The sequence below is a fragment of the Gymnoscopelus braueri genome, assembly GCF_963280865.1.
Source record: "Gymnoscopelus braueri genome assembly, chromosome: 14".
Classification (NCBI taxonomy): Eukaryota; Metazoa; Chordata; class Actinopteri; order Myctophiformes; family Myctophidae; genus Gymnoscopelus; species Gymnoscopelus braueri.
In genome coordinates this window covers 2,430,555-2,449,489 of record NC_137619.1, presented here as the reverse complement: position 1 = coordinate 2,449,489, position 18,935 = coordinate 2,430,555, and the positions used below count along the sequence as shown (strand labels likewise).

Genomic DNA, 18,935 nt, shown 5'->3' with positions numbered 1-18,935 from the left:
AAAGCATTATTTTACACTTTGGCTATTCAAAAATAGCAGATCTGCAAGCGCGGCACCGAGTGCCGAAGCTCTACGAGCTTGTAGATCTGCTATTTTTGAAAAATCGTGAAAATGTGCAAATCTTTGAATATATATTGTTTTAAAGCGAACATTTGTAACTCAAATCCCAGGTCCCTGGAACAAAACATTTTGATATGGAGGTCGGCGGCCAAATACATATCATTTTGGGGGTCCTTGACATGGAAAGGTTTGAGCACCACTGATATAGAAACATACGTTTTTCAGAAAACAGTTGGGATTTAGAAGACAGCTTCAGGTCTTAATGGGTTTAACACTGCGGTTTGTACATGTTTGTTTTGATGTAGGGCACTAAGTCACTTTTCATTCACAATTAGAATTGTGGAACCTGGTGAATTATGAAATAATGATAAACTGCTAAACTGTTCTATAACAAACTGGGAGTAGGAACAGACCGATAGTAAAACGTTAATGAACGGTTGGTCCTCGTCAACTCTCAAATGTGGAAAATGATCACGTGACCTGGTTGTATTTACCAGGGCGTCTGCGTTCGGGCGGTCATCAGAAACATGGGCACATTTATCACAGGAACCAGTGGTTCTCAACCAGTGGACGACCAGTGGTCCTTGAGGGGGTTCCAGGGGGTCCCCAGCAAAAGGTGTTAATACATTTTCACCCCTTTATCCATATTGTATAAGATGGCTATTCAAAAATAGCAGATATACAAGCTCACAGCTCACAGATATACAAGCTTGTACATCTGCCATTTTTGAACATTTTCGAAAAATCTTTTTTTTTTAAACACAAATCTTCTCTTCTGGGGGTCCCTGGCACAAAACATTTTTCAGATGGGGGTCCATGGCCAAATGTATATCAATTTAGGGGTCCTTGACATGAAAAAGGTTGAAAACCACTGACGTGAACAATGCACCTGAGCAAAACCAGTTTGTGTTCCACACACACTGGTAACAAAGTGTTTGTGAGCTCTGAATGCATAGGGCAGGGGTCTTCAACCTTTTCAGGCCAGGGACCCCCAAACTGATGTAGAGATGGAGCAGGGACCCCCTACCTCGTAGGGTAGGGGGGGCTACCACATATATTGTGTATAAAATTGAAGCTGTGATTGGCCAGTAGTCACTTTGATTGGCAGCTGTGCCTTGTTAGTGTTTGTGTGAGACTTCTGCCACCATCTCGGCCAGTCAGGTGCGCAGAGAGAGAGAGAGAGAGAGAGAGAGAGAGAGAGCTTGTGTCACTGAAGGTGTGCATTTCTGGATGAAGGATAACAACTTCTGCCTCCATGTATCTGTTCGCTAAAATATGGTGGATTCATGTTATGTTTAACTCTTTTAGTGCCACAATACGTCAAATACGCACTTTTTTTTTACAATTAATTTTGGTTGTGGCACTCAGAACCAAAATTCCATAAATAAGCATGGCACTGAAAGAGTTAGACAAATTGACATAAACAATAAAAATTAAAAATAAAACATTTAAAACATAAATATTGTTTAATCAAACAACAATTTTGCGGACCCCCTGCAGTACCTCCGGACCCCCTAGGGGTCGCGGACCCCCTGTTGAAGACCTCTGGCATAGGGTGTGTATGTACATGCATGCCTACGTGTGTTGCAGCTCTTGTTGATGATGGTAAGTGCATAGGGTGTGTATGTACGTGCATGCCTACGTGTGTTGCAGCTCTTGTTGATGATGGTAAGTGCATAGGGTGTGTGTGTACGTGTATGTACGTGCATGCCTACGTGTGTTGCAGCTCTTGTTGATGATGGTGAATGCATAGGGTGTGTGTGTACATGCATGCCTACGTGTGTTGCAGCTCTTGTTGATGATGGTGAATGCATAGGGTGTGTATGTACGTGCATGCCTACGTGTGTTGCAGCTCTTGTTGATGATGGTGCGCAGGGCCTGGCAGATGGTGAGTCTCAGGTCTGGACGTTCGTTGATGGCCACGCCCAGGGTCCGGGCGACGCCCTTGTAGGACTCCAGCACGTCCAGGGCCCCGTTGCAGAACCCAGGCAGCATGGTCCAGAACTGACAGGAGAGACACACAGACAGAGAGCCATGACACCTCCAACCACCTGATAACCTGGTCAGACTGGATCCATTAACACGGTGCTGTCACCGGGTAGATTACCTGCAGCTGTAAGGTGTTGTAGACTTTGGCCTCCAGCTTCTGTCCTGCTTGTTCCAACGCTTCAGCTGCAACACAGAGCAAGAGAGAAAATTAGAGTCTGACCGATGCAAAAAATTTAAGTATATTAGCACATTCCCTGCCATTGACGGAAATCTCTGTCATTTAAAAAATAAATCATGTTTTCGGTGATTACGCTAGAGGGCGCTCTTCGCCAACCTATGAATGATGCCTTGACTGCGAGAGAACGATAGAACCGTAAATGAAAAAATAAATAACCCCTTTCACTCCAATGTTATGAGATTTAGAAAAACACATCTAGCTCGGATTTCTTCTCCCAGACTGTGTTTTTTGGTGAAAACGAGCCATATTTAACTGCAGATAACTACAGAACGGACGGTCGCAGTTACAATGTTTTTGTTCCGGTGGAAAGAGGAGAGACTCGTCTCCTGACGGGGACATCGTTTGTTTACATCCGAGTTGATGTTGTTCCTCAAAAAGACTCAAAATAAGGTAAAACCGCTGGCAGTGGCGGATGAATTAATTAATACCTGGCAGTGAATGTGTTAGTGCAGGGGTCTTCAACAGGGGGTCCGGGACCCCTAGGGGGTAAGGATAATTCCTTTTAACAGGACGTTCATGAAAGTCCTTGCGGGCTTGTTTCCATTGAGGGCCTGTGAGCAATTAGGGGTTAAGAGTCTTGCTCAGGGACAAATTTAATTTCATCGACACATATGCTGGCGTGGCCTGGAATCGTACCTGGGGCAACCAGGGCCTCTGGCTCCCTAGGCGGGCTCACTAACCACTCAGCTATGGCCGCCCCCTATCCTCAAAGTTACTACAGGGGGTCCGCCAAATCTTTGTGTGATAGGATTTACATTTTTTACATTAACCACTTGAACCCTAGCATCCCTTTTCTGAGGAGAACTTTAGCCAAAAATAGCCGATCTACAAGCTCACAACGCCTCGCGCTGCGAGGCGTTGTGAGCTTGTAGATCGGCTATTTTTGGCAAAGAGGTGTAGAGGAAAAAAGAACAGTAAACGTCAACAAAAAAAGTTGAATCTAAAACAATATAGAGGGGGTCCCTGCTTCATCTCTCTCTCAGCTAGGGGGTCCTTGGGCTGAAAACGTTGATGACCCCTGTGTTAGTGTATTGAACTTCAATTTATGAAAAGAACATTTAAATTAAACTACACAATAAACAAAAATGCACATTTAAATTAAGATTAGATTAAACAGTTGGGCTCACGTATCGTATAAAAGAGAACCCACCCCGTTTCCAATGGTCAGAGGATAAGACGTCACGTTTACCTTTCTGCTTCAGGGTGGCGGCCAGAGGGAGGAAGTAGGAGATGAAGAAGGCGAGGTGGGTCTTCTTCACGTGGTCTCGTATGACCGGGACCAGCCAGCTGCGTGGAAACTCCAGATCATCCCTGAAGAACAAGAACAGTCACTGATCATGTAACTCCAAAACAAATCCTGCACAAACCGTGTGTGTGTGTGTGTGTGTGTGTGTGTGTGTCAGGGGTCGCGCTAGGATTTTAATCTGCCGGTCCCTATGTCCGGAAGGATTCAAATTTATCGGACATCTGACAAAAATAACGGTCATAATTATTTGTATGCCTTAATGACAAGCAGGTGCGTAAATACAGCCTAACACTTAGGCCTACAGCATTATATTTTGGATTGAGCTATTTGAACATGAACCATCATAATATACACATTTTATATAGCAGGGTCATCTTACACAAATACATTAATTACCTACATTACCATTTGCGCATGCTGCGTGCGTAATGGTTTCTCAATAATCAATTGCGTTTGAACGCAATCAAAGGGCACTGCACAAAATTGGGCATTTCAGATGAATCCTTCATAACGTGGCTCAGCTGACCTGTTAGGGCAATACATTATAGACTACTCACTCACAGGAGGTTATACTGTATAGTTAGACAGTGGATGCCGTCCGCGCGTCTAGTTGAGACAGCCGTGGGAAAGTTGATGAGTTGTGAGAATCTTGTCGTCTCCTCATAGAGCTATTCAGTTCAAAGTGGTAACGTTTTAACGTGTCCCCCTCATAGAGTTAAAAATAGGTCCACGATTATGATTAACGTCATGTTTCACCTGGATGCCATAGTTGCAGTAGCCTATAGCTGTTGTGGAGAGTATTTACGCATCTGTGTTGGATATTTCATCTTCAACCTGCACTGTTGTTAAACTGTAGGACAACTTGCCAACTTTACTCACAAGTGCCCTTGTAGTAGCCTAGTATCTGTGACATATTCTAACTCGTAATGATACAACTTGTGTGTGACTGACTGTTAAATACACAACTTTATGTAATGTAACTTGTAACTGTCTGACTGCCGAGACCACAGTCTCTACGCAGCAGCAGCAACAACTACGCAACAGCAGCAACAACTCTCTTCTTCCTGTTGTACCTTCACAATAAAGTGTCTCCCATTTACCGCCAAATGCAGCACATTTTACACTGGTTATTATTAACAGGAAATAGGTGTAAATTAACAGCGCGTGACGCACTCTTTCTTTCTACCTCTCTCTCTCCCAGAAAGACACGCACGCTGTTAAGAGAGAGAGAGAGAAAGAAAGAGCGAGCAAGCGAGAGCGAGAGAGAGCTTGCAAAGAGGATTTGAAATGTGCCTGATTTGCGGTGATAATTAATGAACTGCCGTGTCATTATCAACCGGTCAGGATGTTCGAAGAGATTTATTTTTTCCGGTCTTTGTCATAAAAAAATCGGTCAAAACCGGCAATTATCGGACTAGCGCGACCTCTGGTGTGTGTGTGTGTGTGTGTCTTTACTTACTCCGATCCGGTGATGTTGAGGGGTATGGCTCCCAGAACTATTTCGGGCCCCATGGCCTCCACCGCTCCTCCCACGGCTAAATCGAGCTCACCGGCGAAGGGGAAGTGACTCGTGGCCCTCAGGTCTGACAGGGACTGTAGAGACTGATGGGGACACGGAGGGCACATCAACAGTCTGGATCAGTGAATGTCAACCGTCTTAATATCAAGGACCCCAAGTTTGATATATCTTTCATCTCTGGGACCTCAATCTACCATGTCAAATCCTCAGTGTTAATTTAACTCGGAGCGTGTACAAATCTCCTCCTGCATTACCCAGAATTCCATTAGTTTTCACCGGAAGGCGGAAGCGTTTCAAAAAGCGTTCTTTTTGTTGTTTTATACTATCTGTGGATCGTTTCTCTTAGCCAGTGGAGCTTTAGTTACAGTGAGCTGTGCTTTCTTTTACTGTTGTTTTTCCATCTTCAAATCCTATAATGCCATAAAAACAGCGTGATATTCCTTTTTGTTACTAGCGGTAGTTCAGGGCCAAACAGGAAACCGGTGCATTTCCGTTTTCCGGCCGGATGACGTCATTTTCGCGGGAAAGACGCCCCACTCCACTTTCAATAGAAAATATGTTTATAAAAGGCTTTCGGGGGTGAAATTCATGGAACGGGTGTTGTGAATTCTGTCCATTGCTTGTCTTTGGTATTCACAGCGCCCTGTGTTGTAAAAATGTCTGTGTGTTACCTTAGTCATGACAGGATGCGCTTGCTTTCCTGCAGCTTTGTAGAAACAACCCAGCACCTGCAGCACGAAGGGCCAGGAGGCATGGAAACGATAAGACAGACCCTCCTCCACGATACTGGAACACACACACACACACACACCATTACAACAACAGTCATCCATGTGTAACTTAGGAAAAAATTATACAATTTTCTCTACAGCTGCGGAGCTCACCTGAACATCTTGCAGACGTATGCTGGGTTTCCGGTGGAAGCAGTGACACTGACGGGGCCGATCTCTGCCATTCGAGGGGCCACGCACTCATTCAACAGAGTCTGAACACACACACACACACAGACACAGTTATACTATGCAGATACAGTATACTGTATGTTGGTTAGTAGGTTTAATGTTTACTAGGTTACTCTATAGCACTTAATTGTTATCTTTGCAATCCATTTACGTCACTGGTTTTCAACCAGTGGTCCAGGGACCACCAGTGGTCCTTGAGGTTCCAGGTGGTCGCCAGCTAAATGATGTAGAGTTGGTAACCAAATGGACCCTTATAGGACTTTAACTCTTAAGAGCGTAAAATTGTTAAACATCTGCATTACTTAATTTACAAGAAGTCTACACAATTAGAGAATGTAGAAGAATTGTTATATTGATCAATGTTTGCCTGTTATCTCTCCTATGGAACCAACATCAATACTGTGCACAAAGATGCTACGCACACCAGGTCCTTGTAGTGGTGCTGCTGGCTCATGGCAGAATAATCTCAAGGTAAATTGTCAAAAGACAAAAAGTGTCCACACACACTGTTATAACAAAAGTGCAAAAAAATATTTAGGACGCAGAGTAAAAAAGACCAACGTTTCGGCAAACACATGCCTTCTTCAGGGTATACAGAGCAACTGTATGCTCTGTATACCCTGAAGAAGGCATTTAGTCAATTTACCTTGAGACCAACATCAATACAACATGGAACTGTGGAATTGACTAAATCTCATCCAACGACAACAAAATATTCTGAGTCTTGGGTGAGAGTCTAAATGTCATTAAACGGTCGTTCCCTGGCTCAAATGCAGAATAAATAATGGACCTTGATATGAAAAGGGTTTAAAACCACGATTTACGTGACCATTTACCATGTTTCTTGTTGACTTGGGTTCATGCCATTTACTACCATGGTAGTGGGCTCAAGTTGTTTTGTAATAAACAGACGTCTGAGGTGTAAGGACTGTTCCTTTACCTTGAGTGTGTTGGTGGCAGCAGAGGCCACCTGTGTGTGAGTGGACAGGAAGCAGTTCATGGCGGCCGAGAACAAACGAGGGAGGTGTCCCAAACTCAGAGAGCTCTGGAGACTGCAGGGAGAGAGAGAGAGAGAGACGGGAGAAAACATGATCAACAACTTGCCCAGAGGGAAGAAAACGTAAATGTTTTTTGGCGACATTGCCGTGTGGAAGTGATTACCTCGCCAAGTGGACGTGGGCTTTCTCCATGACAGCCAGCCAGGCCAGTATGGGCTGCAGGTCATTCTCACTGGGCAGGTAGTCATACAGGGCCTGGGGGGGGACATTCCCATGACATGTACACGTTCATACAATTATATATTTTTCTTAATTTCAATCAATACATACAGGCTCTGTTATCCGGTTCAGTTTCGTGCCTTCACCTGCTTTGCTTCAGTGCGTTTTATTTTGTATTTTTGGTGCAAATCAACAAACTGAACGTCACTTCATGGTGCATTCTCTCACCGTGATGATCTGTGCGTTGAGTTCAGGAGACAGAGAGACGGCGCCTGGTTTCCCGCTGAAGAGCCTGTGGAAGGCCTGCATGGCGCTGGCCGTCACCAGCTAAACACAAACACAGAGAGAGTATGAAGAGGAATAGAAATACGTACCTGTGGCTGTGAGTACAAGTGATAAATGACTTTGTCTCCGAAATATATCCAAACACCATATTAGTTCATATGCATAACAATACATTAAATACATGTTCCGTATTTTGTTGACAATGTAATTTGGTTAATGGGATATGTCATTATTTTAAACACATTCAGGGAGACGCAATAGAGTACTTTCAGAGTTCAGACTGGTTGATCAGAGAGAGCGTGAGCAAGGGAAAATGAAAGGTTACATGTAAAAACGGTGAAAAAAAAAAAAAATATATATATATATATATATATATATATATATATATATATATATATATATATATATATATATATATATATATATATATATATATATATATATATATATATATATATATATATATATATATATATATATACACACACACACACACACACACACAGGGGTGCACATAACTTTTTAGGTCTAGTACTCAGAAGAGCACCTGGAGATGTGACTTGGTGCGCACCAAATAAATCCACACACACAATCACGCTAAAGCACGCGTCGGCCCCATGTACAGCCATTACATGGGGACGGGCCCCCCCCCCTTGTCACAAGGGGGGGGGAGGGGGGGGGGGGGGGTGCTGCGCGAGAGAAAGGGACGCTCTGCATCCAAATTCCGTCGTTTTTCGCCGTTTTTTTTCCCGCACGCCGTTTGGTGAACCCCCAAGGTTGGTGCCCTGTGCTGCGCTGCTTTTATCCGCCAGATTGGGACGTTCACGGCATATTTGGCACCATTACGGTGCGTTCATCATCGGTGACGAGTGCCGCTAACCGCTGCTGGCTGCGTGCAGCGAGCTGCGAGTCGCAGTGTGTCTGTGTGGCAGGACGAGGCAACACTCACACAATCACGTGCAGCATGCGTGCCCTCCCCCTGAGCCTAATGGCTGTACATGGGGCCGACGCGTGCTTTAGCGTGATTGTGTGAGTGTGGCTTCAGGAAGTAAATTCCTAGCCTCGATCTCCAGGCTTTTACTTTTTAGTTTTGCTAAAAAATAAAAGCTTGGAAATTCCTGTCCCACTGTTGGTACGCAAAAGCGCCTCGCGTCGTCTGATGTGCCGCGCACCAGTTATGTGCACCCCTGTGTGAGATAGATATATCTATATCTATATCTATATCTATATCTATATATATATATATATATATACACTCTGCCGGGTGGACAGGAAACCTCAAAACTGTAAATCGTTCAGGATTTTTCTAATTTTTTTAAAGCAAAAGTAGCAGATCTACAAGCTCAAAACGCGTCGCTTCACACCGCGTTTCGAGCTTGCGGATCTGCTACTTTTGCTGCTTTTGTGTGACGCTGTAGTATGATCAAGTAGGGCGTTAGTTTACAAAGAAATACAAAAAGTTATAATATAAAGATAAGGTTTCTGCCCGACAACAACGATATATATTTTTTTCATTTAAAAAACATAATTAACTGAATAATGGTGTCGGGTAACTGATGGCATACTGATTGTCTATCAGTATTTTCCCTACTTTGTGGTCTTGTGTGTACTCACCACATGGCTCAGTGTCATCACTCGGAGCAGAGTCTCACAGCAGGACTTGACCGCCGCCAGGGGAAACGTCAGCATCAGCTCCTTCAGAAGGCCCAGCACGTGCAGTATGGTGGTGTCCTCTTTACTGCCTGAACACAAACACACCACCAGTGTTGATTTTGACAGCAAATTTTGATTTAGTTTTAGTCATAGTCATTTGAATAAAATTCCATTTAGTTTTAGTCATATTTTAGTCATCTGAAATGTTTTTGCTTGTAGATCTGCTATTTTCAGAGCGCAACACCCGAGCGCAACCAAACATAAAATGACTTGTCTTTTAGTTCTACTGGATCTCTTCTCCACTAGATCCCTCACTAACATTTTAGTCTAGTTTTTATTTGTTGACAAAATTGTCAAATTATCATCATAGCTTAGTTTTTATTCAGTTTTCGTCAGTGCAAAAAGGTAGTCGACACACTTTTTTGTCATAGTTTTAGTCGATGAAATCAACAGTGCACACCACACAGATTACTACTTGAATACAACTCTGTGATGATCACATCAAACATCTCCAAACAAAGGGAGAGCATATTATCCTCTCACCCCCGGCCTGCTCCATCTCTTTGATGCAGAACTTGGCGGTGGCCATAGCAGCTGGGTGATGGGAGGGGGCGTTCTCTCTGAACAGGAAGTCACTCCCCCGGAGGACCGCGCACACACCCACCTGGGCGGCTTTACGCACCTAGTGGACAGGATGAGACCAAACACAATAAAAAAAGGACGCACAAGTTTCACCATCGCCTTTTGTGATGAAAAAAAGCAGAGTCACAATTACACAGTCTTGCATAGCAAGATCTCAGGGGTCTGGTGACATCTAAATTCAATGCAGCTTGCTACAAAACTGGGTGGAAACCAATTCGGAGATTGAGAAATAACTGCATCGTACAACCAAGACTTTGGTGTGGTCCTTCATATTGGGAATGTAATGTGATTAGTTTTCAAAGGAAGTAAGCGTACGTTTGCTAGCTGCCATTCTCGGTGCTGACCCTAGTCCAGGGGTCTTCAACAGGGGGTCCTCAGAGTTACTACAGGGGGTCCGCCAAATCTTTGTGTGATAGGAACTTATTTTTTACATGAACAACTTGAACCCCAGAATCCCTGTTCTGAGGGGAACATTCGCCAAAAATAGCAGATCTACAGCTGCGAGGCGTCAAGAGGTTTGGTGTAGAGGGGGGAAAAGAGCAGACCAAGTATAGAGCGAAAGGTCAAGTTTAAGAAGTTACTAAGTATTGACGGTTTAAGTGGTTCAATGTCTGAAAATACAGTCTATGAAGCTGATCTATGAAATCTATGATATGAAGAATTTTAATCTCTAACACAATTTCATACAATATGTAGTGGGGGTCCCTGCTTCATCTCCAAGGGGTCCTTGGCCTGAAAACGTTGAAGACCCCTGCCCTACTCTCTACATTGAATTGTAGATGTCATCAGACTTATCCGCAGGTGCAGGGATCTCCGCTCGCCTGGCTGTGCGAGACTACAGGCACAACGAACACATTGGAGTGAGCAGTATAGATACTAAAGAGGAAACAGGAGACGGACCTTGGGCTTGCTGTGCACTGCGAAGCTGAGCAGACCATGGAAAGCCTGCAGCGTGGAGGGGTACGTCCACACCGACGCATCCTGCTTCCTCAACAGCGTGGCCAGACAGGACAGAATCTGGATAAGACACATGGGTTAATAAAACACACATGTTTTGTTGCACAGAACTTAAAACAGCCAAACATTACATTTTTCATTAGCCGGCGTCCCCCAGGGCAGTGGTTCTCAACCTGTGGGTCGGTCCCTGGTAGTACACAGAGTATTTTGAGATGGTCGGCCAAATACATATCATTTTGGGGGTCCTTGACATTAAAGTTTGAGAACCACTGATTATAGCAACATAACATTTTTCAAAAAACTGTTAGGATTTAGAAGACATTTGTAGAATCCCCCAGAAGCAAAGAATTGAGTTACAAATGTTTGCTTTAAAATATATATATGTATATTCAAAGATTTGCACACATTTTCACAATTTTTTCTTTTCAAAAATAGCAGATCTACAAGCTACGAGCTTGTAGATCTGCTACAGACACAGAAACATCCACTTACCCATCGGAGGACAACAGACAGAGGACAACAGACAGAGACACAGAAACATCCACTCACCCATCGGAGGACAACAGACAGAGGACAACAGACAGAGACACAGAAACATCCACTCACCCATCGGAGGACAACAGACAGAGGACAACAGACAGAGACACAGAAACATCCACTCACCCATCGGAGGACAACAGACAGAGGACAACAGACAGAGACACAGAAACATCCACTCACCCATCGGAGGACAACAGACAGAGGACAACAGACAGAGACACAGAAACATCCACTCACCCATCGGAGGACAACAGACAGAGGAAAACAGACAGAGACACAGAAACATCCACTCACCCATCGGAGGACAACAGACAGAGGACAACAGACAGAGACACAGAAACATCCACTCACCCATCGGAGGGCAGGAGCAGCGTCAGAACTGGCCAGCTTGGACATGACGTCCATCAGACATTTAGCTGTGTCTGAGAACTTAGAGACCAGAACTGGAGCTGGGACCCTGGAAGGCAAACATTCATACACATGTAACAATAAATATATATATCGGTTTTTTTCGGGGGAAATCTCATATAACCAAAACTGATACTTATCAGGATTCAAATTAAAAAGTAGCAGATCACCAAGCTAATAACTTGTGGATCTGCTACTTTTTATGCTTTTGTGACACTGTGGTATGATCAAGTAGGGCGTTAACACATCCACCGCCAAGAACGTAGTCCTACGGTCCGTTAAATCCAACTGTTAAGCGCCGAAACCGTAGTCCTACGGTCCGGGTGTTTTTTTTTTTTTTTCTTTTTTTTTTTTTTTTTTCAATTTTCTAGGGGGACCATTTTCAGTGTAACACCACCCGATGTCGACCGGAAGTGCGATCCCGTTTTTTGTTTCCCGTCGGCCTCCATTCTAAGTCGTACACAAAAACCCCTTTAAACCTATGTCGTTTTTCATCCTCGCATTTCCCATGTTAACATAAACGGTCAGAACTCAAACATGGCGGCTCCGTTTGACACGTGGTTTTCACTGGGAGATACAGTGGGATGTCGCCGATGTAAACAGACCGTGTACGGCTCAATCTTAAGGATTTTAACAAGATCTATGGCGACATGAAAAAAACAAAAAAACAACAAAAACACCTTGGCACTGGTGAGTACATTATGAGATTAACCTCTGGCGGTGGATGTGTTAATATACAAAAAAACACAAAAAGTTAAAATATGGAGGTTTCTGCCCGACAACAACGATACACATTAAATCTCCATTTCTGATTACAGTAGTTTTTTTTTTTTTTTTAATACAGTTGTTTGCAGCACTAATCCACTGGTTTTCAACTTGGGGTCCAAGCAAAGACCCCCAGGGGTCTTCAGCTACATAACAAATGGACCCATACCGTTCTGTAACTGTAGAAATGGAACTAAATGGAACCTTACATTTGGTTAAATATTCCAGGGTTTTACAGTGTACATTTTGAGTCAGAGATTGATAAACTTGGTATAAAATGGGGGTACGTACGACGTGGGGTAACGGGTCCATGAAAATTTGAAATAAAAACAAGGATGATAATCAGCGCACTGACCGTTTCATAGCGAGGTTGAGCAGGTACCCCACAGCGGCCTGCGACTCCCCGGAATCTACAGCCTCCAGGGTGGTCATCTGGAAAGGAGACCCAACACACAGTGCATTCAGACACACGGCACACTATTGGTTTGAACTGGACACGTCACATTCTGACCATGTCAAACTGAACACAACTATTTTATGTCAGTACTCACCAGTGTTGATTTTGTCGACTAAAACTATGACAAAAAATGTGACTACCTTTTTTCACTAACGAAAACTAAATAAAAACTAGATAAAAACTAAGCTATGACTAAAACTAAGACTAAATATATTGACATTTTCGTCAACAAATAAAAACTAGACTAATATGTTAGTGAGGATCTAGTGGAGAAGAGATCCAGTAGAACTAAAAGACAAGTCATTTTATGTTTGGTTGCGCTCGGGTGTTGTGCTCTGAAAATAGCAGATCTACAAGCTCGCGACGCGTTGTGAGCTTGTAGATCGGCTATTTTCAGCATGCAACCAAGTGTAAAATCAGCCACTACGACACCATCAAGGCACCGCCAACATACATTATAGTCGACTAAATCAACTGTAGATTTAGTCGACTATAATCTTATGATATTTAATCGACTAAAACTAGACAAAAACTGAAACATTTCAGATGACTAAAATATGACTAAAACTAAATGGAATTTTATTCAAAAGACTATAACTAAAACTAAATTTGCTGTCAAAATCAACACTGCTGTACTCACCAGAGCAGCAAAGTACTCCGTCTCCGTCTCCTTCCCTCCCTGAGCTCGGATCACTTCAGTAACGGCTGCCAACACGGCACAGATCTGTGGAACACATCAAGGATCCCATTAAACAGCCGGGAATTAATGAATTAATTAATCAATCAAGCCACTGCCAGTGCTTTTACTAAATCTTTCGAGACCCACAGACATTTTTTTTCAATAACGATGTAAACATCAGATGTCTGTGGGGAAAGATGAGGGTCTCTTCTTTCAACCGGATATATATCTTTTTTTAAATGAGAGCTTGTTTTCACCAAAAACGCTTAAAAAAATAGATGTGAGCTTGTATATCTGCTATTTTCTTTTATATCTTAAGATGACACCGATGCGTTCCGGTGGTTTAAGTGAACTCAGCTGGCTCCATTTGAAGACGTAAAACCCACCTCTTTATGAGCGGCTGAGTTGGACTCCCAGTAGCGCTGCACCTTCCTGAAGGTGACGTTGGTACAGTCTGACAGACCGCTGAGGAAGGTGCCGGAGGTCCTCTGGGAAAGCGCCTGCTCCTCCGGGTCCTCGTCCATACGGGCATCTCCGCGGCCACCCCGCTCCAGGGGTCCTGGTGCCTGCAGGTCATTGTGTAGCTTGAGAGCGTCAACCGTCAGGTCACTCTTTCCTACGGAGAGAGACCAAAGATAAGGCTAGTGGGAACTAGGGATGGGCAATATTATCGATATCACGATATATCGCGATATTTTATTTCGCGATACTGTATATATATACTCCAGTATCAATATCGCGATTAAAAAAAATAATAAAAAATCTGCTTTTTCAGATACAGGCTTTATGAAAAACATTCAAAGAACCTATCACAGATCTGCAGCTACTCAATATGTAGTGTATATATAAACAATATGTAGTGTATATATAAACAATATGTAGTGTATATATAAACAATATGTAGTGTATATATAAACAATATGTAGTGTATATATAAACAATATGTAGTTGTGATATATTGTGATATATCGCAATATATCGCAATATATCGCAATATATCCCAATATCGTGACCCAAGTATCGTGATACGTATCGTATCGTGAGATTGTTGCCAATACCCATCCCTAACTGGGAAGGCACACACACACAATAGAGAGTATGCTGCACATGTGTTACTTTTCCACCGGGACACGCCCCCCTCAGCTAGACACGCCCCCCTCAGCTAGACTGAGTGGCAACTTCTGGCAAAACATTGAGCAGCAGGAGTGTTGGAGTTTGGAAGCGCTTGTTGGAAATCACTCAACGGTCCTGCATACCACCCGTTTTGAAATGACACATAATCCAGGAGGCAGCAGGACATTGCGTTATTGAAAACGAGCGCTTCCAAACGCCAACACCTGCACGGAATGTCTTGACATAAAGTATCTCATAACATGTCTGTCTCTACAGTGGATTTTTATGAAACAAAAACTTTGCAGATAGAAAGAGGATAAATCAAGCTTTCCCTACGGATGCAAAGTTGGTGAGTTTAACGTTGTTTAATACAATCAGATCCCGTTTGGATGTATGGGCTGTCAAGGCCACAAAGTAGTTTTTTGCCACTCAGTAGGCGTTCCCACATAACTTCCGGGTACGATGATGTCACGTGCTGCATATCCTCTATATTGAGGTTCCCTACCAGAGGAAGAACCAAGCAATCGGTAGAAAAAAAACATTTGTGACATTGTTGTGATGCTTTTTGTATTCTCTGAAGTCTCCCATAAATGAGCCCCATGAATTAACTTCGTAATGCAAGGTCTGACTGACTTATTCCAGCATTTGTGTGACATGGACAAGGTCACTCCACATGTTAAAAAAAAGAACACAATGTGAACTGCACTGAGGAGGAAATACAGTCATACAAACAAGATTCTATGCATTACATCTCATACGACTCCACAAGGGCAAAAGCATCTGTCTATGGTTAATCAACATAGTTGCTGCAGTAGTAGGGTGCCACGATACACACATTTCACAATACGATATCATTTTAACATTGGCCATCATCTTCAGTTTAAAAGTGCTTTATTCATAAAGCACATCAATAGCATGTAGATCTGCTATTTTCACTATTGTAGAAAATATTTGATTAATTTTTTTTTCTTCATATTTTAACCATTTTTTCCTATAATGACATGGCTAGAACAGGCAGGCCAGCAGGTGTGTTAGGTCATGTTGTCCACCAGAAAAGAAAACACTGCTGTTTTTTACTAGCATCAAGCTGATGTAAACATTAATTGACTGAAGGATAGGAATATAATAGCTTTGGATCATAGATGTATTTTGACTTGTTTCTTATCTATATGCAATTGTCAAAATCAAAGTAAACATACATTAACCACATTAGCCCTATTTTATACATAGGCTATTTGAAAATAGCCGATCTACAAGCTCACAACGCGTCGCAATGCGACGCGTTGTGAGCTTGTAGATCTGCTATTTTCAAACATTTTAGTACTTTTACTTTTGGTACTTTAAGTACATTTTGATGCCAATACATTTGTACTTTTACTCAAGTACATTTTTAATTCTGGACTTTTACTTCTAACAGAGTATTTCTATATTGCAGTATTGGTACTTTAACTTAAGTAAATAATTTGAGTACTTTTTCCACCACTGGTCAGAATGAATGTCATTATAGCTCTTCTTCATTCTTGTGAGTTTGTGAGCTTGTAGATCGGCTATTTTCAAATAGCCTAGGTATAAAATAGGGCTAATGTGGTTAATGTATGTTTAACATCATAGTTTATATCTGAAAAGTAACAAGTAACTAAAGTTTTCAAATAATTGTAGTGGAGTAAAAGTACAATATTTTCCTCTGAGATGTAGTGGAGTAGAAGTAAAAGTATTGGAAATTGGAAATACTCAGGTAAAGTACAAATACCTCAGAATTGTACTTAAGTACAGTACTTAAGTAAATGTACTTAGTTACTTTACACCACTGACTCTGACATGATGACTAACTATGAATATAATGTTGTGGTTCAGACACACATCAACACCAGCTCATGTAAGGCACGCCTTAAGTTACACATACATGACGTCATAGAGGACAACTACTCATACTTTATAAAGTGCAACTTCAAAACCACACAGCTGCTAACTTTAAACAACTTTATATGAATGTTAAGTAAACCCTTCGAGCGTTAAGAAGCTTCAAACATATAAAGCAGCGCCAGGCAGCAGCTCTGAATGTCTGCTATGCTAAGCTAATGGTAGCACAGAGACCCACGTGTGATGAGGAGGAGGAGGAGGAAGGCTCCATGGTTCTCATGACGCTCAGTCTGCCTCAGAGCGTCATGGAACCCACAGTTACTGGTTTGAGATTTTTTTTGACATTGCCAACTCTCACATGTACATAAACGTTCACATTTCAAATATAAAGTGCTTTAACCACGAGCCACGGATGTTACAAGTTGATCCGACCCACGATAAGTACCCGTATCTCCCGTATTGTTCGATAAAAAAGCATTTTAATCCCATCGCCAGCCATTTTCTCCAAATTTTCTACGTTGCTTTCGACTATGCGACACTAACGGTTGGGAGGTGTATTGCACTCTGATACATCACACAAACAAGAAAGGAAAATGGCCGGCGATGGGATTAAAATGCTTTTTTATCGAACAATACGGGAGATACGGGTACTTATCGCGGTGCGGATCACCTTGTAACATCCGTGGCACTTGGCTAAGCACGTTATATTTGAAACCTGAACGTTTATGTACATGTGAGAGTTGGCAATGGCAAAAAAAATCTCAACCCAGGACCTCTGGGCTCCATGACTGTCATGGTGCTCTAGGTCTCTGGGTCTCTTACCACTCGGTCGGCTGAAGTAGCGGCTCTTCGCGGCCTCTCTGTGGAGGCTGGTCTTCGGGTTAGAGTCGCTGCTGTGTCCCTTCCTCCACCGCTTCAGCTTGGACGACGTCCCGGATTTTAATTTACCAGATTTCACCATTTTGTTAAAGTATAATAATAACAACAATCCTCCCGTTCTCTCTCTCTCTCTCAACTCTGTACTGACGATGGCTCTGTGTCGCTCATTGATGACGTCACTGGCAGATTCACGTGTCTGGCAGGGTTGCCAGATCTTGCTTATTATAATTTCCCCGCAATATTCTATTTGAAAATAGGCGATCTACAAGCTCACAACGCGTCGCGATGCGACGCGTTGTGAGCTTGTAGATCTGCTATTTTCAAATGGCTGATGTATATGTTTAAAGTGCTCATGATGATGTGATGTGGCCCATATAGTCGCTTCTTTTGGGCTGGTTTTCCTAGACCTGGTTGCTTGTTTCTCTCACAGAATCTGGCAACACTGGTGTCTGGTTCTCTGCCTGACTTGTCATTTAGTGACCAGTAGAGGGCGCTGTCTACCCAAAAGATACACTAAAGCCAGAACATTGACAGTTACACTGGTTACTTTGTAGATTTGAATTATTATAAACAAAACATACATTAACCACTTCAGCCCTTTTAAAACTTTGGCTTTTTGAAAATAGCCGATCTATACAAGCTCACAAGTTGCTGTAGATCTGCTATTTCCAAAATATTTTTAATAAATCTTTTAGTTAAAAGAACTTAACAATAATCAGAACTTAACAATAATCATAACACATTATAAAGCATTCTATAATGACTTATAAGGTCAAGTATAAATGCATTGTGATATACATATAACACTGTATAATTAACGTTATAAGCACTCATAAGTACTCGTAATGCAATCATAATACATTTTAAACCATTTTATAATGACACTTTATGCATTGCATGGTAATTCTCATAGTTGTAAGACGTTATAATCATGTAATAATGCTTTATAATCACCTTATAATGCATTGTAATCACTGTTAAAATGCATTATACTGTCATTATACAGTAAGTCACTATAAGTGGTAATTTGATGCATTAAAAGATTATGGAGACAATTATAATAATTGACCTTATAAGTCATCGTCTCCGCCAGGCCGAAGGCATGGCGAGAGAGTATGTTTTGCACCCTGTCCGTCCGTCCTTCTGTCTGTGAACAGCTAATCTCCGGCACCGTTGGCCTGATCGCAGCTAAACTTTGCACACACACTCTCTGGATACCAATTCCGAACCTCTGCCCCCAATCTTTTTTTCAAAGTTTTCACATGGACCTGTTATAGCGCCACCAGGTGGCCGATTCTACCTGACCTGGCGGAGACCTGTGCTCCGAGGAGCACTTTTTCTAGTTATAGAATGATTTATAATGTGTTATGATTACAAGCTCACAACGTGTCGCGATGCGACGCGTTGTGAGCTTGTTAACCAGTCGAGTTAAATGAATACAAAGCATTTTACTGTGTATATAAAAT

The 18,935-nt window shown here is 42.4% G+C and overlaps 1 protein-coding gene across 1 annotated transcript in view; it reads right to left on the bottom strand.

Moving 5' to 3' along the window:
• The window catches only part of rrp12 (ribosomal RNA processing 12 homolog), a 37,749-nt gene extending 20,137 nt beyond the window's left edge, over nt 1–17,612 (bottom strand). Inside the window, exons 1-17 of the mRNA XM_080450064.1 lie at nt 17,413–17,612; nt 14,004–14,233; nt 13,579–13,662; nt 12,837–12,913; nt 11,660–11,765; nt 10,712–10,828; nt 9,713–9,851; nt 9,131–9,258; nt 7,460–7,558; nt 7,176–7,267; nt 6,955–7,066; nt 5,937–6,037; nt 5,724–5,838; nt 4,993–5,135; nt 3,477–3,598; nt 2,168–2,232; nt 1,902–2,064 (exon numbers count right to left, since the gene is read on the bottom strand). Of these exons, the coding sequence (XP_080306190.1) occupies nt 1,902–2,064; nt 2,168–2,232; nt 3,477–3,598; nt 4,993–5,135; nt 5,724–5,838; nt 5,937–6,037; nt 6,955–7,066; nt 7,176–7,267; nt 7,460–7,558; nt 9,131–9,258; nt 9,713–9,851; nt 10,712–10,828; nt 11,660–11,765; nt 12,837–12,913; nt 13,579–13,662; nt 14,004–14,233; nt 17,413–17,551 (2,032 nt within the window). The 5' untranslated portion in view covers nt 17,552–17,612. The remainder of the gene's footprint in view (nt 1–1,901; nt 2,065–2,167; nt 2,233–3,476; nt 3,599–4,992; nt 5,136–5,723; nt 5,839–5,936; nt 6,038–6,954; nt 7,067–7,175; nt 7,268–7,459; nt 7,559–9,130; nt 9,259–9,712; nt 9,852–10,711; nt 10,829–11,659; nt 11,766–12,836; nt 12,914–13,578; nt 13,663–14,003; nt 14,234–17,412) is intronic.
• Between the last annotated feature and the right edge of the window lie 1,323 nt (nt 17,613–18,935).